Below are 26,982 nucleotides of genomic sequence, written 5' to 3'. Positions count from 1 at the left end.
AAGACCACCTTCCCATTTCTGCTCATTGCAGACCTTATCAACTAGGATGGCTACAGTTATTTCTTATGGAGCAAGTCTTTCCAAGTCCCTCTTTGGCTCACTTTGTCAGAGTGGAATTTCCCAAAGCCGCAGTCTTTAAAGGTCTTTAAAACGCAACGTGAGATTCCAACCAACAGACTCTGACTTGAAAGTATCAAAGTTAATTTTTTTCCCCTAAAACAGTCCTTGCCTCTAGAATGGCACACTAATAATGTAGCACTAATAATGTAGCAAAAGCAATTTTACATCTATTTTATAGACCAGAGCAGGAGCCTGAAGCCTTTGGCTTTCTAAAGTCTAGTGTCTGCCCTGTGAATATTGTATTGCGTTTAAAGACTGTCACTGCTTTTCTGTTTTTGACTTAAAATCCGTTCTTTCTTCCTCCATAATCCGCAGCAATAAACCACACACCATATTTTCTTTTCAAGTTGGGGTTATAATATTTTATTTTCTCTTTCAAGTTGGCTTATCCTGTCCGGCTCATTTATGATAGGGGTTCCTGATATATGATTGTGCTGCCATGTTTGGGGGGCCTCCACAGGCCCCTGTAAATAAAATGACATTCTATTTCATGGGCCTGGGAGAAAAGGTTGAAAACCTGTTTGCCACAGCTCATTCTATCTCAGGCCAAGAGGTCTGCATGGCAATTTAATAGAAAAATGCCACCAAATGTTAGGAAAAACAGCACCTCTATACTTGTTTCAAAGCTTTTAATGTGAGATTTACAGAGCTTTATGTAGTGTATACTCATTATTTGTTGATTATCAAGTGCCTTTGTGTGCAAAGCAAGGTGACAGGATGCATAGGTGATAGTGATATATAGTCCGTATTTGGCTATGTATTGTCTGGCCTTCCCCCCCCCCAGACAGAAGCTTCTAATCTAGAAGTAAAAAGCAGATATACACACCAACACAAAACAGAAATTGATAAGGTTCACAACAAAGGCAAAGTGCCGTAAGAACATAAGAGGAAGTAGCAATGGGTCCAAGTTGAAGGTCTCTGAGGCTATCTCTCAGATATAGCACATGAGCCAGGCCTTGAAGGATGTGTAGGATTTTCATGAAACATGCAAAAAGGGGAGAAAGGAACAAGGGAAGTATTTACTAAGAAATGTCCTACATAAGCCAGTGCACCGAGGTATAGAAGCATGAATGAATGAAGCATACTGGAAAAACACTGAGAAGTCCAATTTGGCCAGGGCATGGGGTAGGAGAAGAGGGGCAGAGAGAGACAGCTAGAGGCTGCCCTCAGGCCCTATCACAGAAAGCCCTCATTGCCCTGCTTAGGCATTTACACACCCTACAGGCAGAAGAGAGCCATTTAACAATATAAGCCAAACTATGACCCCAGTTAATGCTGATGCTGACAACTTTGGCTGTGCCTACCAATACCAAGTGTAACAAGGACAATAATTTGGAGGAACAAACCAATGTATTCTCAACCTCAATAAATCCATAGGCCCACAGTTCCCATATGGAGAGCCAGCCTGGTAGCCTCAGATCTTGTGAATATCTCATATAGCATAGGAAGGGATGCGAATGACAGCTGGGCCATAAAGCCTGCTGTCCTGCGGAAGACAAGGATGGGACACAAGACGAATTTGTATCAAGTGGAAAGAGAAGTAAAAGGTCTTCCCCTCGCACCCCAGTGGAGTAGGGAAAAAGAGGAAGCCTGGCAGGGCCACCTCCATACATACATAGGGCTGGCCGCATCGAAGTGAAAATGCCGCCTGGTCTGATGAGTCAGGAAGAGAGGCCCAAGCTAGCATCTGCAGGCCTCCTATTGCCCTTCCATGGGGGGTCAGGGACTCAGAGGTCCTCACCTGCCATGCCAGGGAAGGCAGGGTGGCCCTAACCCCAAGGTGCTACAGCCTAGGCAGGAGCCAAACAGAGGACCTAGACGAGCCCTGCGGGGAGGCGGGGCCAGCCAGGGAGGCCCAGGAGGTCCAAATGACGCAAAAACACAAAAGCACAAGCTGAGTAGTCTTCTATCAGTAAAGCATGTCCACACAAAGGACCCAAGGTCGAGAGCAGATAATGACAGCCACCAGCAGAGGCCAGTGAGGACCACAGCACAGGGACCCACAAGTAACCACTTGAGGACATGTCGACCCCTGACGCCTCTGCGCACACGCCACACGTGTGGCCATCTGGGATAGTGCAGAAGGCTCACTGGAATAATTTTCAACTCTACTCCATAGTTCTGTTTATCAATTAGACCCAAATATGGCTGTCAGTCTCCACCTCCCCACCTTCCACCAATACATTGCCATCTTTTCACTAAACTACTCTACATAACCTTTAAACTGATCTCTCTTCTCTACACAGCCACCAAAGTGGTCTTTGTGAACGTGTACATAGATTGTGTCATTCTCTTCAGTGGTTACCACCCCACTCAGAACCGAATCCAAACCCCTTGGCTGGACTTGCAGGCCCGGCGTGGCCCCTGCCTAGCTCTCCATCCCCACCCACACTCCTCTACGCCTGGGCCACAGGCTCCCGCCAAGCTCAAGCTGCTCTGAGTGCTGGAAAGTGCCAAGGCCCTTCCCTGCTCAGACCCCTCACACTCAATCAATCCCCAGACGAAAATGTTCTTTACTCTTTACCCAGCTGCTGCCTAGTCATGAGTCTCAGTCCAAATGTTATCTCCTGAGAGAGATGTTCCTTGATCATCCCTCCAAACAGGGTGCTTTCAAGGTAGGAACTGCATCCATTTCATATACCATTTTATCAAGAACCGAACATGACACGCTATTTGTGTTCAACGAATGAATGAGTGCGTGAGAGCATGAATGAATAATGTGGAAAACAGGAATCACCAGCGCCAGAGCAGTAACTGGCCCTAGAGAACACAGACCAAACAACTCCCTCGATCCTATCTGCTTTCACTGCAGCACTGCAGACGAGAGTCTTCAATGTCCCACCAGGCAGAACGAGAGGTCGATTAGTAACTCTCCGTATATCCAAAGCTATTCTACAGCGGTCATGTTCAAACTTGGTCCAATGATAACGAGGAGGCATGGAAAGTCCAGAGGTTGGGGAAGCGTTTTTCCTCACTGATTTGATTTCCACGACCTTCTACTGATTGGTAGAGTCTGTGTCACTGGGGGCTGTAGCACACGAAGAGGTGGCTGCTGGCCTGCCACCATTGGTTTGAATAATTTTCACTGACCTTTCACCAAGGCAATTACTAAATGAGGGACACCTCACGGTACACAGCGTAGACATAAATAGCACAACCCACAAAGACAAGGAAACTTTGATATCCTGAGTATGATTTTATAATACCAAGGCTGAAAAGGCCTTCCCTTATGAACACTCTCTTAGTTATTCTTATTATTTTTTTTTTTTACTATATTGCTTGAAGGGTGTTCATCAGGGAAGAAAAAAAAACTTAGCCCGTATAAAAATAAAAAATAAAAAATCCTCTGCACTGACTCGATTGGAACGTGAGAACACAACTGGCTCGATAGTTCAGTACATAATGAGCGGCTCAGAACTCCTATTGGATTTGCTTACACAGACCTGGCTGTGGTTTCAGACTTCCGATCTGGTTCGTGTAGCCAATTCTCATCAAGAAATAAGACTGTGTTACCTGAGGAGAACAGGGCTGTGTCTTTTTGAAATCTAGTTTCCTGTTTGGGGGGGAAAAAAATCAAGGTTCAGCAGTCTTTTCCCCTTAGAGAAGACAAAGACTCTGCAATGGAAATTTCCTGCTAATTCCATGAGGACATGCTGGCGTCAGCTTCTTCCAAGAAAAAGCATAAAGCGTAGAGTCGCCTTTATTCCCACCTCTACCACTTTATTCTCCACGATGAGATTCTGGGCATGGCGTACCCTCCTCTCTGCCTTAGGCCTGCCAAGTTGGCACTCCAAGAGCAAATAATAGTAATAATAACTTCAGTATGCTAGCAGCCCTGGGAGTCTACGGGTCAGTCAGCAAGGGTGGGAGGAAGGAATGGGAGGGGGGAAAGAAAAGCATAAAATATTTTATGAAAATAGAAACTCTTTCTTCACATTTCACTACTACTTATATCCAAAGAAGCGAACCACAGATCTGTAAGGAAACTGGTAGTGAAGGTGTGTTGGCTAATTATTCATGCAGTCCTTTTCCAGGCACATATTCAGTGCTGTGCACTATGAGATAGACACGAATACCTTAGCATTTTGGAGATGGAAGTGTCCTTCTTCTTAATTAGTGGTTTCTGGGCTTCAGGCCAATTTTAATACCCCCCCAAACATTTGAGGGATCAACATTGATATTCCAGTTCTTTATTCTACCAAACGAAAAGAGTTACATCTATCTACTACCTCCTGCCATCATTATTTAATAAAATAAATGACATTTTAGTATCAAAAAAAGTGAAAAGGACAAATTAATATATGGTCTATTTAAATGAATGCATACAGGTATAAAACGGCCCTATACTGTCTTTATTGTTACATCTTGCAATGGATTATAAAAAATTTCTCCATAGACTGGTGGCTGAGAAGCACTGATTCAGAGCAAACCATCAACTCCCAAACGAGAATTCTGAGGTGGAGTGATTTGTCACAGGCAGTACAATCCTTCAGCTACAGAGCTGGGTCTAGAACCTGAGTCTTTTCACCCCTGACCTGGTGATGGGGTCATGAGAGAGGGATAGCACACTAACAGTTCGATGAAGGAGAGCTCATCTGCAGCTGAAAAATGTAAGGGATGTTGTAGGAGGGAATGTTAGGAGGGTTTGTATCTGTACCGAACTTGAAGAGTGGGAGGAATCTAGACAGATAAAGAGGAACGGAGAGGTCATTCCTGGAAAGACAACAGCACGAGCAAAAGCAGGGCGGCTACAAAGCGCAAACCATGGTAAAATTCAAACCAGACCACTGAACTCTTGTGGATGCATGACGAAGACGAGCGGAAAGTGAGCCTAGAAATGTAGCTGGTGACTAGCTGCAGAGGACCTTAATAGGAAGACTTGGGATCTCGGGCTTTACTCCCTTAGGCGCTGGGGAGTCATAGACAATTTGTGACAGAGAAAGGATGCAACCAGAGCTGTGCTCTAGGAAGATCCATCCCTCAGCGAATATACGTGATGGCTCATGAGACATTAAGCGTGTAGTCCAGGTGACTCAGTTGGAAGCTGTCACCACAGACTAAGCTGGAGGGAGGGCAGGTCCAGAACGAGGGCACAAGCAATGACAGTAGAAAGTAGAAGATATTCCACTAGTAGAAGCAACACAGTGTAATGGCAGATGGGACGTGTGGAGAGTCAGGTGTTCAGCTGGTCTGGCTGACGAGATAGAAGCCAAGAGGAGATAGACCTTAACAAAGGAGAGGGCTAGGAGGAGTGACAATGAACAGTATCGCTTGGAATATTTTGCTGACCAGCAACAAAACACCAAGTTCCTGCCTTTCCAGTGTGGACTTGCTACAACTCTGTTGGTCTAGACCGTTGTGGAGGTTACTAAATAGTTGACAGACATGAACATTCTAATAATTTTTAATACTTGTGTGTGTTGACTGCCTCTGCTTGAAAACAAGAAATTGTTTCCAACCCTCATTAAAAATCATGCAGAAAAAAAAGAGGAAGAAATTACGATTTCAGAGCTAACAGAGAACTTAGAAAACACAGGCCAATTGCTCGTTTTCCTGAAGAAGAAATCGAAGCCCAGAAAGAGAATACCTTGCTCAGAGTGACACAAGTAGCTAGTGGGACACTTAGGACAAAAACCCAAGTCTCTAAATGCCTAGCCCACTGCTGTCCTTCCCTATCCAGGAAAGGACACTGCCTGAATCTGACTGACTGAATAACATTTCACTTCAATTCCATTCCTTCCATTGTCCTTCCTTCATTGAGTTCCTGAGAACAGTGAGGACCCCCCACCCACCCCCTGCCCACTGACTTTTCCTCTTTCCTCTCTCACCGGCCTCCTAACCATTCCCTTAAAAAGAAATACATGAGGTAAATACTTTTGCCATAAAATATTAATCGTTCCCATTCAAGAAAGTTGAGGGAGATAAAAACAGTAGTAGGTGATATAGCTCACAAAAGAGAATAGTTTATACTACCCGGCATCTTCATGACAAGTCTGAAAATTATGGCTAGGTAGCAGGATGCAGACCCCAAGATGCCTGGGGGAGAGACCTGAGGTTAGTTTGCTTTATTAGGAGACACTGTGTTATATGAAATCATATCTACACAGCCAAAGGGAATGTTAAATAATCGTGCCTGTTGATGTGAGACTTGTTAAACAGGCAAAAGCTGTTATCTTGATTTCAAACTGCACAGAATTGAGTATGTGTGACTCATCTATTTTGAATGTCAGCACATCATGAATTCACCAACGTGACTTGAGAACAGAAAGATCAAAGTAGTTGCCTATTGGTTATAATCCCTTCAAGAGCCAATGCACGTCCTCCAACTCCCAACGATCCACTTTCTCCTTAACGAGCAATCTATTCTGTAAAATTGCCTCTACTCGCCACTCCCCTTCATGCCTGTGCAGACCCAGCTGTTTACCAATTCAGGCTGACTGCTATGAATCAGATGCCAGGTTTGCGTCAGCGACTTGACGCGTGTTCCCTCATCGAGTCCTCGTCACTAACTCGATGAGGCCAGGACATTTTCAGACCAGGAAACACGAGTGAAAGGGGTTAAGAACCTTGTTCAAGGTCATACAGTTTGTCAGTGGAAAGGTCAGAAATCAAGCCAGGTATGTCTGCCACTGAATGCCATGAAGTTAATCATGGCGTCCTGCCCCCAGCAAACCACCACTGCCCCCCCCCCCGGTCCAGAAAAAGACAAAATATTTATACAAGTAGAATGTACTCAGACACGGGAACGCTGTCTATGAAAGAAGGTAGAAAAGTGCAAGGGATTTCAGGTTTCCCTGTTAGCTCTTCTTTTATTGTCACAGTGAGTTGTGGCTTTCTAATTTCAGGTTGGGTCACAGTACTGACCCTATTAGCCTCTACAACCGATCTCGGCGAGGCAGTAGAATGTTCATTCGCCAGTGTCCTAGTTTGCTGCACACACTAAATTCTGAAGTTGTAATATTTGTTGCCACAATCTCTGCCTTCATGAGAAACTAATGATTAAGATGGTGGGTGAGTGTTTTGGAAAAAAGTCCAATCAGTGACTCAAAGAACTTAGACTCGTGCTCCCCCTCTCCTGAACCACAGTTAATCCCAAGGTCCCAGTTGCTGCAACAGGCATATCTATATTGATGCTCTATCTTGTTTCAGAGTTTGCAAAAAATTTTCTGATTATGAAAGTTTCCTGTAAGGACCCTCGATGGCCTCTGCTCTTTTACTATCTAAGGCGTTTGAGAGGGTTCAATAGTTTTTAAGTAGCACCCAAAGCAAACTAAAACTCTTCCTCTACTTTAGATCAAATGTGGCACCCACCAGGAAAATCTGAAGTTGGGAATGCTTTACAGCTGCTGAGAAAGCCCAGCAAGCATACAGTACTTTTCTACCAGACTAAGGGGCTGTTGTATATCAAATGCCTCTGGAGGCAAAGAACATCTAAAAAGTCTTATCCAAATGCGCTATGAAAGATTAAAATATTCTTTCTCTATGAACCAAAGATTATATCACTTTCACTTGCCTGGCACACAGTAAGCACTCAATAATATTTAGTAAATGATTATTTTTCCTCTATTTCTTTCTTAGAGCACTAAGCATAGTATCCAAGTACGAAAGGTATTGAGTGTTGTGGTAGAAAGTTCATTTTGCTCCAAGCAGGCCCAAAATAAAAATATGCAGGCATATTAAAATAAACAAGCGAAAACTCTTATTTTCAGAAAGGGAGTCACTGCAGGATCCTATTGATGAGACAAATTGTCAAAAGATGAAATACACTCTAATTTACAAAAACAAAATTCACATGCAACTGTCGGGAATTGCATAAAGTGAGATCACTTGTAGATCCATCTAGCCACCCTCCTCAAAACAAGAACATTGTCTAGAATGCCGACAACAATTGCAGACTCACCGTCTCTCCCCCTCTCCCTATGCCCCGTCCCCACATACTTCCCCCATTAGTCTGGCCAATTTTTATGCACGTCTCAACATCAAAGAAAGCATCGACTCCTCCGGGAAAACATCCCTCATTCCCCAAACCCAAAAGCACCCTCTCCGCGTCTCTGTAATTCAATTAGTCCACTGTTTTATCCTTGTGTATTTACGTGTCTTTCACTCAACTCAAACTCTTCTTTCCTCGTGGAGAAATAAGTCTTCACCTGCTCGATCTCCCTACTAAACGTGCAATATTGTAAGTTCTAGAATATTTATGGAATGAAGGAACATATTGCTGACATCAAAACACAGATGTTAGGGTGTGGCTGGTGATCACACAGAGGTAAATTTAGTCTGATAGTGTAAATGAAAGCAGTTGGGTCTTCAGTGGAGCTGGAGAGGCTTGATGACTTTGATGTAGCTGATGCAGGGATACACAGAAAGTTGCAGAGAAGAGGGAAGGAATGAATCAAACCTTGGTACTTGCAAATGATGAAGAACATTTGCCAGAATGCAGGGGAGATCATGAACACAGGTCCAAGTACAGGTTGAAAATGACTGAGGAGATTCGGTCCTCCTGGTCAAAGATTTTGTCTTTGATCTAAATCTAGACTATACCAGCTGCTACCAGGCATCACGGCTTGTCATCACCAACATGGTGTTTGCAGAGCAAGCCTGGCATCGCTCATTCCAGCTCTTCAGTATCACGTAGAAGGACTATTTCTTACCAAGAGCATGAATAAGCTCCTTTAAAAGCTGATGCAGCAAGAGACTCTCAAAGGCAGCCTCTTACCTGCTGGTTCTGGTAGGCTGTGACTGTGGTGAACACGGTCTCAGGAAAGTTGAATGTTTTCACTCCATCCCCAACAGGGACAGGTTTGGTGGGCGACAGGTCACTGCTGAAATCCTTGCGGATCACGTGAACTCGAGGCTGGTATTTGTGCATAGAGTGCAGAATGATCTGAAATGAGAAGGGGCAGCATTATGCTAGACTCAAAGAGCGTTTTGAATTCGCAGGCAAATACAATCGCAGGACAGAAGCATCACAGGAAGAACAGAGACTGGGACCGGGATGTACAGGAAACCGGAAGTCAGTGTTCTTGCCCGCGGCAGGAAGGACTAAGTGATTGGATAGCACTACACGGAACCATACAGCAGAGTACCCCAGTCACAGGTGGTGATGTAGTATGCTTGCTTTAACCGGACATACTGAACAACTGTCCCAATCCCAGAAGACAACACTCTGCTAAAAGATCTCAGACCCTCTGCTATGTGACAGCTGCTCCTTCCTGCTTCAAATGTTCATCATGGGCTCGTGCTGTCTTTAAATTCTATCAGCTATTATTTGTACCTTGTTACTAAATTTATGGACATTCCTTATGTCCTGTGAGAGTGAATGGTATTCCTCAGAATATCGTCATTTCCGTAAAGATGGGAGCCATGGTTTTCCTTCTTTGATCTTCCTGCAGCACTCAGTATGGATCTTGGCATCAGTGAAAGTTATAAAGATAAATTAATAACATCAAGGGCTCTAATTATACCTGGAAAGTCTTAAGACTTATTCTTCTCTTAAAAATGCATAAATTACTTGGCAAATCCACCCAAACTGTCACCTTAACTGTTTCTCTGAGTTTATTGCCCTGTGAGTTATTCCACTGAATGGTGTGATTTCTTTCACCATTTTAAAACATGTCCTGTACTTCTGTCTTTAACCTCTCCCTTGATTAGACTGTGGGTCCCTGGAGCATGAGAACGGGGTCTGGTAAACACAACCTGATGCACAGCAGACATTTGCTAAATGTTAGATTTGTAATAAATGAAATTTCGCAGGAGGAAAAAAGAACTTTTAGGATTACTCACTTAAAATGACTCAAAGTGGCATAGAGATTCTTATTTTACACATTTGGAAAAGCCTGGGGCTAGTCAGCTTTAGAGCCAAAAGGGAGGAAGAGGGAGATGGGATTCTTTGACTCACATGTCCTTGATCATCCAATTCATTGTTGGTCAGCTTGAGTTTGTCGAAACTGACCACCTGTCTCATCCAAGTGTCTCCAGAAGCTAGAGAATCAGGGTGTATATAAACTCTTGGGGGCACAGGGGAGTCCGCATTGCCAGCCACCATCCACTTGGAGCTGTGGTACACATATCTGAGGCAGAGAGGGAGAGAGGAGAAATCAGAGACAGATACAGAGGGAAGAGAAGCCCAGGACGCCAGTAGAGACAGGAGAGGGGAGAGACAGAGAGATGACAAGATGGAAACAGTAGGGATTAAAGAGAGAATACAAGGAGAAAAAGAGAAGGGCAGATAAGCAGGACAATCAGACAGAGATGAAAATGGAGAATGAGGTGGGGTGGGGGAGGGCAGCAAAGTGTTGTGGTTAATGATCAAAGCTGCAGCCCTCACAAGGAAAACATTCTCACAGTCCTTTTTCTTTCTTCTCCCTCTCCTTGCCTTGCACCCCTGTGTGCACACAGGCATCCTGAACCCACGTGTCTAGCTATGGAAAAGGTATTTTACTGCAACCTTTCACCTTTCAAATGCAAACCATATAATCCGTTGGCCACTTGTTCAGGATTTGGTTCCTTATTAAAAACATCTTCCATATTGTCCTATAAAACACAGCCATGTGCAGAGACCTTCCAAGCCTCTCACTTGTTAACCATTTCTTTGCTGGTTAAATTTTGAGGCATTTCTATGAAAATAGAGGGTCTCTGTCTTAGTGCAACCATTCCCAGAAACACCACCAAGTCTTCCCAGTTAGTGTTTTAGGGTTTCTTTGATGAACCCAGTTTGGAATGTCATCATCCTCCATGTTATTTTCCCACAAAGCCACTGAAAGTAAGAGATGTTGTTGGTAGCAAAGGAGGTCAGTTTTCCAGAATTTGCCAATTGCCCTATATACAGTTCTGAAGAGAGTGCTCCGTGGATGTGACACTTCCCTGCTTTTCACTTATAAAGGACCATGCGGGACCTGGACCCTAGCAAACAGAGACACTCAGTCCAAATCACAACTCCCATGATCCTCTGAAACAGATCAGAAGCATCTCCTGTCCTGAGTCCTGTATCTAGATCACTTCTCTCTTAGCCAGCTCTCTCCCTCTACCATACTAGTTCTGGTCTTCCCCCTTCATTCATCTCTTGCCTCCTAATTCTTGGGGTTAAAGCCAAGTACTCAAATATTTTGAAAATGAGTCATGATTCACTGATTTGATTGAAATCTCAAGAGATTGATTATGCCACAAACTTGTTTTAAATAAGAACTACATAATAAACAAATAAATAAATAAATAAATAAATAAATAAATAAATACGTGTAAGCCATCCAAGAGACATAGACATTGTATTGGCCTTTAATGACTCTGAAAGAAAGCTATTTAACAAACTTACTCACAACACAGTTTGATAAACAATAATTCACCTAACTAAAAGTTATTCTTGAAATCTTACCCAGTCCTCCTCTTGTTGCCCTCCCTCATCCACAGAGCAAGCCATCAGCTATATGATTGAATATACTACACTGGTCCACTTCTCCTCCACCTCTCCAAAATAAATCATCTCAACTCATTTAGCATTCCATAAACCGAATCATTCAATATGTTAATCACTTTCAATGTTTAACTGACTTCATTTTAGACTTAACATTCATTTGATTTCTGCAACCCTTGCAGACACTATACAAGCTCACTCTTTCCAGAGACAAGGGAGGATTCCACTCTAACCCGTTACCAAGTCCTGATTTCTAAGCACTAGTGACTACTTCCCGCCTGGTGCTCTGCTATGGGTTATCGGCATATCTGCCATCTTCGTTCCCTGTTTAGTGCATAGTACAGTGCACTGTTAAAATGCTTCATGTAATGAGTTTAAAGAACTGTCTTGGAATGCTGGTGATGTCCACAGTTCCACACCCCAGAGTCATCATTACCTGTATCTTTTATTGTCCACAGGCACAATGTCCATTGCTATGTAGTATTGCTGGTGTGGGTCCAGGCCAGTGATTTTTACTCTCATGGCAGGAAACATCCTCCTATGAAGGGGAATAGACAGTAAGCTCAATAATCAGAGCAGGAGAAGTAGCAGGAATAAAAGCTTAGACAGTCTCTTCTTATTTCGAACTCTAAGCACACTAAAGTCCAATTCTTCTAATCCTCAAAGTTGGCTGCTTTTTCACACTTTGGAAATGATTGCTATAAAATATGCTGAGGATTCACTGCTGAAATAGTACGTCTTCTTAACTTAAATTGAACTATTTGATGATTCATACACTCCAAATGCTCATACCTACCTTGATTTATATTATTAGTTCATCTTTAAAGTGATTAGACAGAAAGATACATAAATAGATAGATAGATAGATAGATAGATAGATAGATAGACAGATAGATAGATAGACAATGTGTGTGCATCCACACATGTATTTCTTATTAGACTATAACATCCTTGAAAATACACTCTTACACTTAATGTACTTGAATAACTTATGCTCTTACTAGTCAAGTAGCTTATCACAGTTGATTGTAGGTGATCATGAAATAGTTTTTGATTGACTGAGTCTATTTAAAGGTAATCTTTTGAGAAAATAAGTAAAATAGAAGAGGCTATCAATCCCCAAACAAAGGGCCAACAAAGTTGGGGTTTTTTTTAAGGCATAAAACTGTAGAAAAATTTCTGCAAGTTCTCAGGCTGTCAACATGTGTGTCAGAGGGAGGACCCTGTGGAATAGGGAGCAAATACCAAATGAATTCTAGTGGCCTCTGGGCAATACCTTGTTTCTACCACAATGGCTTGTTAAACTTGCCAAAGCAAGCAAGGTCAGGATATGGCACTTTACAACTACTCTCATAATTGAAGAGGAGGAGAGGGAGCAACCCAGAAGAGTATTGAGTTTCAAGGGGTCTAGAATAAAATTCTCCATTCTTCTTTAACCATAAGAAAGAAGGAAAACATCAAGCTCTTTTGTATGTCATTCATTTAGGAGTCAGACATAAAAAGTGCTCAGTTCAAAACTTTGCATTGCCTGAATGTGCTCTAGGATACTTGTACACAAAATGCTGCACTAAGCTTAACCATCTGGGGCCAGTTAGTTTAGCTGGGCAGAGCACGGTGCTAATGAGGTCAAGGTCACAGGCTTGATCCACATACAGCCTAATTGGCTTTGCTCCATTTCACGGCCATAGACCATACCCTGACCCCAGACAGCCATCTTGCATATGTGCCCTAGTTGTTTACATGAGGGCCTTCTGTGCTAGTCACACACTGAACTGCCCACCAGAAGCAACTCAAAAAGCAAATGTTCTCTGGTAATAGGTCAGTGACATCATAACCATATTTGAGGACAAGGGGGACCATAGACTTTCAATAGGGATGCTGGCTAATTTGTAAATAGTTGCAAAGAATAATGTATAACCATTCCTTCTTTCCTACTTTATAACTTTTCAGAAGCTTCTATTGGTATATCATCCTAGATTTTCTCCCTCTAGCTCACAAGTTTAATTAGAAAGCCTTATATTTTAGTCTTACAGTCAGCTATTGAAACTCAATGGTGAACTTCTCATAATAACTAAATCCAGGATTCACTATAGGTTAGGCACTTTGATACACATTAATTCTTTTCCAAAATTTGGGAACCTTGATCTATACATTTAAATTTATTTTTTTAACATTTATTTATTATTGAGAGACAGAGAGAGACAGAACATGAGCATGGGAGGGGCAGAGAAGGGGGGAGACACAGAATCTGAAGCAGGCTTCAGGCTCTGAGCTGTCAACACAGAGTCCCACGTGGGGCTCGAACCCAGGGACTGCAAGATCATGACCTGAACCGAAGTCGGACACCCAACCGACTGAGCCTCCTGGGTGCCCTGATACATTTCAATCTAAACCATTAATTCCCTTCTTAATAACAATGACTTATGGCTGCCTTGTATTTATAAATGGTTGGAGAGTACCTTGCCAGGGATGGAAAGAAAAGTCCTCTCACTTGTTATCTGAGGTAAGAAAATGTGGTTCCTCTAAGTCATCTAGAGAGGCTTACATTGCAAAAGATGAATGTTTTTCTTCATGACTTCAAGAAAAGGGGTTAGATGGTCTTAAATTCAATACCTGTTTTGTCTGGAACATTTATATGACCTTGAATGGAGAAGTTACCCATCCTTTACCAATAAATACTCAAGTTCTAAAATGAATGAATTTGGAGAAGTTATTTAACCTTATTACCTATAAAACAAAGAAAAGGGACTATCTAGTCTCTAAGGTATCCTCTTGGTTTAAAATTCTATGACAACATGTGAATTCTCTTCCTAAAAACTTACCAAAAGTTGCTTTTTCTTTTGCCGGTATTTTAGCACAGAATATCAAGTGAAGTCATAACACCCTAGGGAAAAATTAATCTTTCATGTTCAGAAAATGGGATGTGTTTGGTTTTAATTTTATGGCTACGTTTAGGCCAATTCTTGTGTCTTCCAAACCCATTAATCCCTACAAGAACCTCTGTCCATGGTGCTGATTATACAGATTCCATTGGTACATTCAAAGATTGAGGGCTCTGTAGACTGCAGTAGCTCTGAATCAACAGGATTACAGTTTAAGGTGTCAGAAGAAGTAGATGGTGACTAAGATCTTCTGAGCATGAAAAAGAACAGAGAGTCATACAAAACAAATGTAACTAAGAAAATGGAAACTGAGATTAACATTGAAAGGGACACTACAAAGGAAGGAAAATGGAGTGAAAAGGAAGAAACTGACTTCAGGAAAGGGGAGAAAGTGAAGAAAATTCACAGAGAGAAAGCTAGAGAGAAAGCTTTATTTGTCTGTTTCCGAGTTGTTCCAGAATTACTTGAGCAGAGTTACATGTAGCAATAGCAAAGGCTGAGGCAACCCACTACAGAAGTAATGAATAACATTTCTAAACCTAAACAAAGGATATGACTAAAGAACAAACTGTGTATGTACTGGGAATATCTGGGTGCATCCAGGTATCAAGTGAATTTGTGAAGGCAGAGATGTGGGAAAGAAAACACTGCAGTACAAATCATGAAATGAGGTCACAGGAGAGCTGTGAAAAGGGTGTCGGGGTAAACTGAATTCACTGAAGTGCAAAAAACAAGGGAATGATATCAGAGACAAAAATGACTGGAAGACACATACTCAACAGTAGTAAGTGAAAACCTCAAATAAAACTGGAAAATCTGATAAACAAACAAAAAAATGTAATATTTTCCCTTCTATTCAAACCAACCCCCTTGCCAAAAACTAAGAAGAATAAAGGGGCACCTGGGTGGTTCAGTTGGTTAAGGGTCGGAGTCTTGATTTCGGCTCAGGTCATGATCTCACAATTTGTGAGTCTGAGCCCCTCATCAGTGCAGAGCCTGCTTGGGATTCTCTCTCTCTCTCTCTCTCTCTCTCTCTCCCCCCCTCCCCCACTTGCACATTTTCTCTCTGTATCTCTCTCTCTATCTCTATCTCCCTTTCAAAATAAACAAACTTTTTTTAAAAAAGAAGAATAAAAACTTTTTCCTTGAATTGCTCTGTTTCCTTCTAAGCCATAACATCTCAAAATGTAGAACAGAAGTAGACTGAAAGCCAACTGACAAGAGATGGTATTGAAAATAATTTCCCTTCATAGGTGTTCTCCTAAAGTGCTTTTTAATGGTTTTGTTCACTACTAAAACTTAGAGAAGGAAGAAGCTTCTTTTTAAAAATTTTTTTTAATGTTTATACATTTTTGAGAGACAGAGAGAGACAGAGCATGGCGGGGACGGGGCAGAGAGGGGGAGACACAGAATCTGAAACAGGCTCCAGGCTCTGAGCTGTCAGCACAGAGCCTGATGCGGGGCTCGAACTCACAGACCGTGAGATCATGCATGACCTGAGCTGAAGTCGGACACTCAACCGACTGAGCCACCCAGGCGCCCCAAGAAGGAAGAAGCTTCTAAAGGAGAAACAAAATGAACAAGACTTAAGGTTCAGTTTGACTTCATGTTTTTGTGGTGTCTTGTTGAATTGGAAGGTTTCTCTATATGCATTCAAATATTCTTTTACTTTAAATGTTGATGTTCACATGACAGCTTATGATCAGCTGGGTGGCTCTTTTTGGTCCCCAGGATGTGAGACTATGTAGACTGGCTTTGAAAATATGAAAGCAGCATAATTGTTTTAACTTTAATTAACTATTCCTATATACTCAAAAACTTAGTCTAAATTTATTTTTATTTAAATCATTTTGTTTTAATCCAAGGGGCAAAAATTACAACCATTTCTTAACAGTGCAGAATTATAAATAGTTAAGAACATTGTTTTTAGAACCAGACAGATTTATGTGGAATTCTGGAGCCGCCCTTTACTACCTGTGTGACCTTAGTCAAGTTAATTAACTTCTTTAAGCCTTTTAATCCCCATCCATGTATGGGATTATAATGTGTCTAAATAGCATAATATACATTGAGTATCCAGCACAAAACAGATACCTAACTATGAAAAACTGAAAGATGCCAATGAAGGAATAAGCTTAATAAAAAGTGCTTATTTTAAGAGAAACTGTATTTTAAAAACTTATATCATTCGGGGCACCTGGGTGGCTCAGTTGGTTGAGCGTCTGACTTCGGCTCAGGTCACAATCTCATGGTTCGTGAGTTCAAGCCCCGCAATGGGCTCTCTGCTCACGGCTCGGAGCCTGGAGCATGTTCTGGATTCTGTGTCCCTCTCTCTCTGCCCCTCCTCAGCTCATGCCATGTCTCTCTCTCTCTCAAAAAATAAACATTAAAAAAATAATAAAGAATTGTATAAAAACATCTATCATTCTACACAAATAGTTTTGCAAAAGTTTCCACGGGGTCACCATTAAAGTTCTGTAATAATTTCAAGCCAACAATAAAACACATGGATCAATAAGCAGGGCTCAGACGTGTACCAAGCCCAGTTCTTACCAAAAAAATCTTACAAAAACATCTGGCTGTTTTAAATGCCTTAGAAAATGCAAGCTGTTGCTTGGGGAGCAAACTTTCTCTCTTGAAAACGTTGGATGGTGACATAATACTTGCTTTGGAAATCTACCGTTTGGCCCTTACGTACCACGGATCTCTGGTGCGAGCTGAAATACATTTGTAGGCAGAAAATGTTTGTGAGCATAGGAGTGATTCAGAGGTTGGAATGGCCCTCGGAGGAAAAGAGCAAAATCACAGTAAACACAAGATCACTTTACCAAGATGTCCACATGCAGAAAAGTGAGTACAAGTTGCTTTGGCTTCACCAATGCTACCTACCACAAATAACGGGAAAGAAAAATGTAATGGCTCCTAGTTTTTTTCTCCATTCCTGGAAGCTGGTGGTGCAAAGGAACGTGTCCTTACCTGCCTGCTTTGGTGATGATCATCTCAGTTCCAATGTCATGGAACCGCTTCCATAGGTCAGCACATTGCAGCTCCACCTGAATCTCTTCCATGGAAGACATGGCGGCAGGCACAGGGCCTGCAGCACCAGGGCCCAGGTCAGTGTGAGTGTCAAAGGAGCAGGAAGTCCGCTCAGTGAGCACCTCAGAGTCTGAACCGGTGCTCTGCTCGGAATCTGCAAAATAAACAAGCAAGTCTTAGGTGAGAAACTTCAGAGCTACTTCCCGCCCATCACCCTAAAAGATGGGAGGTTGGATGGGGGGCATGGAGTGGGGGGGGGGAGCTGAACAAAAGGAGACTTAAAGCTGGGAAGCTCCAGAGCACAGCACTCGGCGTATTTTATTATTTTTTTTTATGGTTTGTTTTTGTGATTTACGACCATCTTTTAGGTTTCGTGTTTCCAACATGACATCTGGCATTTTAGTAAGTTTTAGCAACAGCTGAAGAAAACTAGTCCACAACAGGCGATGTAAAGAGTACCAATGACAGCATGGTGAAGGCATTGAAGCCAAACTGGGGCAACGTAATACATAAATGCCAAATTAAAAAATAATAATAATAATAATAATAATTAGACACCACACAGCTCCAAATCTAGACAATTTCACTTGGAGGGGGGTGTTAAATGCCAACAGTAACGTGTTCTTTAATTCCATACCACTCGGCATCATTGCCCACCAGTCAGCTATTTTCAAACACAGCATTTTCCCCTCTTATTTATATATCTTGGTCATCAAAAGTAAAAGTTTTTTGGGGCTTTTAGAAGCACTTGGTCATATATTTGAGTAAATGGTTTCTCCTAAGAGTCCAATCAGGCCATTTTGGATGAAAAATGAAAAAAAAAAAAAAAGTCTGTTGTAAGGCAAGGATATAAGCATATGGAAAAAGTTACCCAAGAAGGCGGTGGAAACAAAGGGAATAAATGAGTTCAGGAGACACCTTGATTGGTTTCTGAAGTATGAGCAGAGGGGAGGGGTGATCCAAACAGGAAGGTAGGATTGAGAGCAACCAAATAAAAAGCTGGCATGCTGTGCCAGATGGTCCTTTCTTCCTGTGTCTTCTGTACTCAACGAAGGGGCTGGGGGCGGGCGGGAGGGGGTGGGGGGGCATGAAGACTGATGAAGAAGGCTGGAGTCAGATTTACCAGGGAATTTCCTACAATTTTTAAAGCTTTAAAGGCCCAATGCCAAAAAGCTTGTCTCCTAAGACTTTCCAAACTCAGATGGTGCAATCTCCTTAGGTCAAATACTGCAAGCTAAGCCTGGGAACCTCTTTCTCCAACCCACCCTTACCATCTAGGATTCTGACTGCTTCCCCTGTAAATAAATACATACATGAGTAGAGGCCGGAAACAGCAGTGTCTTAGGCTGACAACTGACTGTTCATTGATGTCAAAGGTCAAGGCCTCCTGGGCATCAGTCCTCAACGTGAGCAGGATGAAGAAAGACGGGACAGAAAGTCAGACCATCTTGTGGCCATCCTCACTTACCCGTAGCAGGTTTCTAGGCTTGTGAAAACCCCTCCCATGAGACCTTCCCTTTTCTTTCCTTCTACCCCTGGTGTGTTCCTCTCTCACACCCAGGCACCCCTCCTGGCAAGAGTCTCCCACAGCACTGCTGGCACCCACAGGGAGCAAAGTGCCATTTCTCTCCATCCTCCTCAGTTCATCACCCTTCACTTCTGAAGACATTCAGGGAACTGCAGAACTGAACCAAGCTCTGGCCACAGGAAAGTCTGCCCCAAAACTAGTTTACCTCTCATCACTCACTAGTAAAGTCACCATCTTCACGAGAAGAGAAAAAAAAAAAGTTTTATATCTAGGTTTTGTGTGCCTAAGCACATAATGGTTATACTTGGAGCCACACAGGGGCTAATTTTGGTCCCCTTCAAGCACAGAAAAGTGGAGCTTCTCGTCTAAGATGAGAGCCGCTGCTGAGTGACAAATCTCTGTCCCAGCCTGCTTCTATATGCCTTTCCGCTGCAGAGCTGTGGCATGGTCTCACACACGTGGCCACACACAGTAATTCAGATCCCCTGAGTCAGGGATTCCCACATCCCACTGTTTCTGTGATAAGCCAAGAGCTCCTCACTTATCACAAGTCTTGTGAACTTTAAAAAAACTTCTCAAAGCAAGAATTAAAAAAAAAAAAAGTCTTGTCCTACCTTTGGGAACAAAGTGGTATGAAATCCCCCTTACCACAATGTGCAAAAATTATGAAAAGGTGGGAGGTTTTGGATGTGTGATTTCTCTAATGAGTGTTTAGGAAGAGGGAGGGGAGGGAAAAAGATCACTGCATTAAACGATAACTTTTTAATGACGAAAATGGGGTCTGGGATTGGAATGGGGACTATGGCTGGAGAATTAGGAAACCAGAGATTCTGCTCTTATCTCCCTATGTCATCTGGAATAAAATGGGAGCTCAAAGTGTAACATTAAACAGACTAATGAGTCACCTTGAACAAGTCACTTAACTACAATGGACCTATTTCCTTATCATGTATTTAGAAGGACTGAGCTGAAAATTTCATAATCTCTTCAACCTCTAATGACTTGAAGAATGTCAGAATCTCTTCTAATGTAACTTTCAGTGATAACTCAGGCAACTTCAATTAGAAGCATAAAATGAAAACTGCTTGGGCAAGACAAGTGAAATAAGGAAAAAGGCTAGGGGCTCAGATTATCACAGAAGTTAAAAAATTCAGTGGGTACTCTGTTTATAGTTTCAATCAAATCAATCAATAAGCACCTATCAGCATGTGGCCCTATATGAGGTACCATGTAGATAATTTGAAACAGAATCCCAGACCTTGAGAAGTTTCCCGGTTAGTGTTGATTAATTATGTGTTTATTGGGTGCTTACTATGTGCCTGGCACTGTGCTAGATTCTGGAAAATACCAAAGTACGGAGTGGGGCTCCTCCTAAAGGTATTTACAGTACAAGTGGAAACTGAGCGCATTCACAAACAGAGACCAAGAGACCAAGAGACCAAGGTAGTATTTACTACCACGCAGTTTTCCACACCGTTACGCACTGCCTTGATGTCTCCTAGGAATCCAGAAAAGAGAGGGATTTGCTAGGGCTAGAACAGCCCTGGGAAACTCATGCTGACTAGAAAAGAAATGGACAAGATGTGGAGGCATAGGCAGTATATGCCCAAGGAGCATTTTCAGATACATTTATTTGTTTCCTGGAAATACTCTGTGTTCCTGAATTCTCACTCCCTCACAAAGTGACTTTTATATACAGAATGGAGGCACCAGCTCACATTTTCAATAACATAAATTAAGCTACCCTATAATACTCTTAAAACAGGAAACTCAGAGTCAAGATCAACACCTTACATAAAAATAAAAGTTAATCCTTTGGAAAATACATTGCTAAATCATAGCTATATAAAATCTTTAGGCTAACCAGATCAGTTATTTCAGCTATTAATCAGAATGTATACTCAAGTTAACTAAATCATGATTATAAGAAATGCAGAACAGGTTATTTCAATCAAATAGGGTCATGTATTCAAAAATACAATCAGAGGGGCGCCTGGGTGGCGCAGTCGGTTAAGCGTCCGACTTCAGCCAGGTCACGATCTCGCGGTCCGGGAGTTCGAGCCCCGCGTCAGGGTCTGGGCTGATTGCTCAGAGCCTGGAGCCTGTTTCCGATTCTGTGTCTCCCTCTCTCTCTGCCCCTCCCCAATTCATGCTCTGTCTCTCTCTGTCCCAAAAATAAATAAAAACGTTGAAAAAAAAATTAAAAAAAAAATACAATCAGAAAACACCTCTGTGTTTTCAAGCTTTTTTTTTTTTTAATACTCGGCAATTTGTGACTTCCTGCCTTCAAAAAATAACCATTAGGAATGCATTTGCATGACCTGGAAAGACTTCTTGGCCGTCAGATGTTTGTTGTGGATAGTATTTTAACAAGGGAAGTTTCAGCCAATCAGGAACATAAATGATAATGTTATACCTGACTAAGGAAGTTAAAACAGTCTTTGGGAAATTTCATTGGAGCCAGTTACAAGTCACTGGAGAACATCATCTGATTCATATAGTCAAACTAACATTATCTATTATCATCCAAAAAAATTCCCTGAAAAAGAGATTCTAACCATCAGCTCATAGTGTCACTCGCTTTCTCTCTCTGACCTGTTTCATGTTGATAAAATGGACATTGTAACACTAAGTTCTCATAGCAAGTTGAGTTTAGGGAAACAAATTGCAAGAGGCTCTTGATAGAGAACGAACTGTGGGTTGAAAGAAGAAGGTGGGTGGGAGATGGGCTAAATGGGTAATAGGTACTAAGGAGAGCACTTGTTAAATCACAGAATTCAACTCCTGAAACCAATACTGCACTGTATTTTAACTAACTAAAATTAAATTAAAAAAATAAATAAATAAAAATAAAAGTTTTCAGAAAAGAAAGAAAGAAAGAAAGAAAGAAAGAAAGAAAGAAAGAAAATTGAGTTTAGCTTACAGCAAGTTCAATTCTCAATTCATGCAAAATAATAGCAATAATAAAAGTTTCTTAATTTACATTTTACACATTTAATACATCCTTCCATTTGATGAGGTAGAAATGGCTTATTCTTATGCCCATTATATAGATGGGGGGATTGAGACTAAGAAAAATTAAAATGAACATAGCATAGAAAGGAGGTCTTCTGCCTTCTGATCCAATGACCAGGTCTCTCCCAAGATATTAGGTTCAACCCTGGCCAAAACAGCCAGCAATTCTGTAACAACCCTCAACTATTGTAACCATCCTTACAAATGAAATGGTTTAATATGTTTGATCCTAGCAAGTCACATGACTATTCTGACCCTCATATTCCTTAATCGTTTTAGCACAGCACATGCACATTTAATTAGAGGTGCTACAAAGTCCCTTTTAAGTCTAATGAATCATGGATGGATTAGTAGTGCAGCTTAAAGACCACCAGGTCAAACAACAGCAACTCAACCATGATAAGTTGAGTTGATTGACATATGTAGAAAATGCCTCACTCATGTGCATTTTGACTTAATATCAAAACCAGACATTCTTAAAACATATTTCACAATCTTCCAGGTGATTTTCATCTCCACTTAACTAATAATTTGGGGGAACAATTCATTAGTACAATGAACAGAGCACATTTATTCCTGGGGCTCCACTACTTACCATGAGTGGGGTCTTGGAAAGTCACTTCATTTCAGGGAGGCTCCGTTTCCTTATCTTTACTATTCACTTACCTTTATCTGTTACTATTTCCTTATCTTTACTATTAGGAGCTGGTGGGAGATACCCTCCTGCTTATAAAATTATACTTATATCCTTATTATAAAACAGAAACTAATGATTCTATTGATAACAATGCCAGTGACTTTGGACAGTGAGATGAATATAAGCCCACAAGAACTATCCCACCAAAGAGTTAACGGTCAACATCTATTGCACATTACTATGCATCTGGTGCTCTGCTAAGACTTTATATAACAAATTTAATGAAACAAATCTAAAAGCTATTATTATTATCTCCATCTTATATATTATTGACACCAAAATCCAGATCACATCAGCTCTATTTTCTAAGGATTTCAGGCATATGAGTCTATATTTAATTCTGCTTTTATTTCACCAAACATTTCTGCTTTGCATAGATCAGATTATATATTAATGGACCAAGACAGATAAGCTCCGAAGGAGCTCACAATCTGATGCGAAGGACACACAAACTGTTAAAGACTGACTGATAGGCAGCCCAACAAATATGGGAGTAAGGAATCCAGGAGCTTTGGAAAGCAAGCAAGTGGTTTATATACACAATGGAGTACTACGCGGCAATGAGAAAGAATGAAATATGGCCTTTTGTAGCAACGTGGATAGAACTGGAGAGTGTGATGCTAAATGAAATAAGCCATACAGAGAAAGACAGATACCGTATGTTTTCACTTTTATGTGGATCCTGAGAAACTTAACAGAAACCCATGGGGGAGGGGAAGGAAAAAAAAAAGAGGTTAGAGTGAGAGAGAGCCAAAGCATAAGAGACTCTTAAAAACTGAGAACAAACTGAGGGTTGATGGGGGGTGGGAGGGAGGGGAGGGTGGGTGATGGGTATTGGGGAGGGCACCTTTTGGGATGAGCACTGGGTGTTGTATGGAAACCAATTTAACAATAAACTTCATATATTGAAAAAAAAATAAAAAAAAAGAAAAAAGAAAACATACTTGTATCTCTAAAAAAAAAAAAAAGAAAAGCAAGCAAGTCAATAATTTAGGATCAAAAAGCCTTCACGAGGTGATATTTGAGAATAGACTTGAAATATAAGTTCAATATAAGCACACAAAGAAACCATGGAGATGGAATTTAAGGTAGGTGGAATAGCACAAGTAAGGACTTGTCATTTTTGGAGAATGACAAGCACACTGATATGGCCAGAGCTTAAAATACATACGAGAAGAAGGGAGGTGAGATAAGAGATAAAGGTGGAAAGTCAGGCTCAACTCAAACTCAAATAAATGACTATTTATTTAACATTTACTATGTGCCAGTCACTCTTCTAGATTCTTGACACATCAGGGGAAAAAATCTCTGGCCACATGGAGTTTATATTCCAGAAGAAACTTGGGTGTCATAATATGGAGCTTAGACTTTGTTTTCTTTATTCCAAACTCTTCTTTCAAATGAAAGTGATGATAGCTGTCTACCCTTCCAGATTATGAATTCTACAAGCTGAGTTTAATGCTTTGCTACATCTTCTATATGAATGAGGTAGAATAGCCTGTTTTCATGGTGGAAGATGGGTCACAGAAGACTGCTATAAGTCAGATAAGAGATCCAGAATGTTCTGAGATTAGATGTACAGTGCCACTTCCATAAGCCTGGACTTCAGCTATCATATTTTACTCCAAAGAAGAAAATAGTTTGAAACAAAGGAGAACGACACAACCCAGATGATAATCAAACAATCATTTTTTTTCTGCCAATAAGTGGGACACGACTACATTGAGTGGTAGATCCTATCTGATATTGGTGGGGCAGCCACTCCTTGGTCTATTTCCTAAATCCTGAAGTCTCCAAAACCAAGACTCCCACAGCCATCCAAGGGCTCTCATTCATTCATACCAGGACAGGCAGCACTCGCTGTACCATGCTCAAGTAAATTCTTATTTCTAGAGGACCTGTGCCGTTGAAGTTGGTTCTGCGATGTCAGATTTTATCAGGTAGCTTAGCAAAATCTGGTGACGAAATTTTTCACAGAGTAATTCTAAATATGGCAGAAGCAGAGCATTTGGCACTGACCCGAGTACGGACTGACCCCAAATTTGATACCCAGTCCAGAGCTTCAAGGGAATGAACTATAACCCAGGTTGGATTAAACTAAAATTATGATGATAGCAAACACTCAAACAAGCCTGTTAGATGACTTTAGTGATGGAATGAAGTCTCTGAGCTCTCCATGCCCTCCAAGTTCTATTTGGGAAAAGGAGGAGGTAACCTGAAGCCTGCGATTCCTATGCCAATAAGCCAATTAAGGAGACCAAAAGCACATTCTCTCTCAGCTGCCTAAAGCACTCTCCACCTGACAACCAGCATCTCACCCAGTGATACACAGAACCAGAGGCAAGGACCCAAAGTCATCCCTGAGAACTCAGTCTTTTAAAGAGGCTTTGCAAAGAAGTGGCAGCAGTAACTTTTATATTAATTTCTTTGATCAGACAAAGGCTCAACGTCATTAAAGGTTCAGCCTCTAATGCTCCAGCATACTTTGAAGGTGGACGCAAAAAGGGAAGAGGTTATAAGCACTACACTAGACACTTTGTATACATCATCCCATGCAATCTTCGTAGAAAACTCTATGAAGTAAGCAGTACTGTTGCCACTTTACAAATGAGGAAACTGAGGCTTGGCAAGATTGAGAGACACACATTATATAATAGGTGTCATCGTGGGATTTGAGTTAGACTGACACTAGAGTTGACATTCTCTCCACCGTATAAGATTTTCCCATTTTCAGAATGAGACCTACAGAGCTAGGTGCTTCTCACGCTGAACTTGGAAATGTGGAGCTAAATTCAGGCTGCTCAGTCAGAAGACAACTCTATGGAAACTAAGACATTGTCAGTTCTTTTGGGAAAGGAGAAAATTCAAGCCAAAGTCAGACAGGAATGTTCCTTTCTCAGTAGTGGGACAGTTGTATTCAGGAATATTTGAGGTGTCTGCCCCAACTTAACATTATTTAATAAGTTTAAGTACAAGCACACAAGGCCCCCTTTTGTTGTATTTCACTTCCTGTCCCCAGTACCCACCCTGGGGAAAACATCCAAAGGTGAAAGTTCACTGAAGATCACTGTCAATGTCAAGTCACTTTCATTCTGGCCTAGACCATAAGCAAAACAACATTAGGAGGTACTTGGAAAATGTTTGGACTTTGAGAAATATGTAATGACAGTATTGAAAGACAAGAAAAAAGCAGCTGAGGGAGTTCCTACTCGTGCAGAATTTGGTTAATTTAGGCTTAACTCAGGTCATAGTTCACAGCCCAAAAGTTTTGATAATCCTAAATGGATATCTGTATTTAAGGAGAATCCGTCTGGTAGGTAACAATGTATGTGAAAGCATTTATAAACAAGAAAGTATCAAATTAACATATAAGATTAGATGCCAATGAGCAAGTTAATCAGGAAGACCAAGAAAAAATAAAGACAAATATGGGTCTTGGATTTTCCAGAAGAGTCCTAATTCCAAATATTTTATTTAATTCTTCCTACAGAATTAAAATTTTTCAGATTGACTTTTGGTTCACAAAATATTCCCAATGGAAAGCCCAGAAAACGCATGAGAGAAATAATAAAAAACTGGTTACAAGCCACATGGCAATATTCAGTCTAAATACCTCTTCTACCAGAGGTCCTCCAAAAGTTGATCCTAATTGACTGGGTGGTCTTCAAGATTTACCAGTCAATTTTGGGCCAGCAGCTGTCAACACAGGCCCCGCCTTGAGGCTCTTGGCATTTTTTTTTTCTGAGTGAAGTAACCCATCAGCTCATCCCCAAGCCAATGCTTGTTTGCTGTTTGCAACCACAACTACTTTGAACCTCCCACCACCACCCTGGCCACTGCCATAGCACCATCAGACATCTGTCATAGTGGTCTTTACATTTCCATGAAGTGCGAAGGAGGCCTTCCCCCAAAGGCCCTAGAAGAACTTGCCTTCTACCTTGTTAGGATATTCCCCCTGAGCACCAGTAAGTAAACAAATTCATGCTAATACACTAACAGGGAAGGAGTAAGAAGCCAATTTCCAAGCAGCAAGTATAATTTAGCTCTGACTTCCATAAACAGTGCCCTTGGAGATGGCAATTTCAAACGCGTAAGTAGATTAGACATTTGTGGACAGCCAGGAAGATGAAATTCCCTTCAAATTATACACAAGAGACCACCAGCTACACTAAGTTGAAAACCCAATGTATCATGCCAAACATACAGAACCATCCTGTTTAATGAATATAAGGGAGCTACACAGCCAGCAAGTATGTAACAATCTCCCCAATAATCTTCTAAATCCATCCATTCA

General features: G+C 41.4%; 1 protein-coding gene across 2 annotated transcripts in view; it reads right to left on the bottom strand.

The window, feature by feature from the left end:
• Positions 1–26,982, bottom strand: part of TBX15 (T-box transcription factor 15) — a 102,543-nt gene that overhangs the window by 27,288 nt on the left and 48,273 nt on the right. For both annotated transcript variants that reach the window (XM_047082451.1, XM_047082450.1), the window contains exons 2-5: positions 17,389–17,602; positions 11,967–12,068; positions 10,019–10,190; positions 8,837–9,004 (exon numbers count right to left, since the gene is read on the bottom strand). In XM_047082451.1, the coding sequence (XP_046938407.1) occupies positions 8,837–9,004; positions 10,019–10,190; positions 11,967–12,068; positions 17,389–17,602 (656 nt within the window). The remainder of the gene's footprint in view (positions 1–8,836; positions 9,005–10,018; positions 10,191–11,966; positions 12,069–17,388; positions 17,603–26,982) is intronic.

The sequence above is a fragment of the Lynx rufus genome, unplaced genomic scaffold (genome assembly GCF_022079265.1).
Source record: "Lynx rufus isolate CCGP_SWC_20201006 ecotype Redwood Valley unplaced genomic scaffold, mLynRuf1.p SCAF_2, whole genome shotgun sequence".
Lineage (NCBI taxonomy): Eukaryota > Metazoa > Chordata > Mammalia > Carnivora > Felidae > Lynx > Lynx rufus.
The sequence above is the reverse complement of the archived record's forward strand: the minus strand, read 5'-3'. Positions and strand labels throughout refer to the sequence as shown.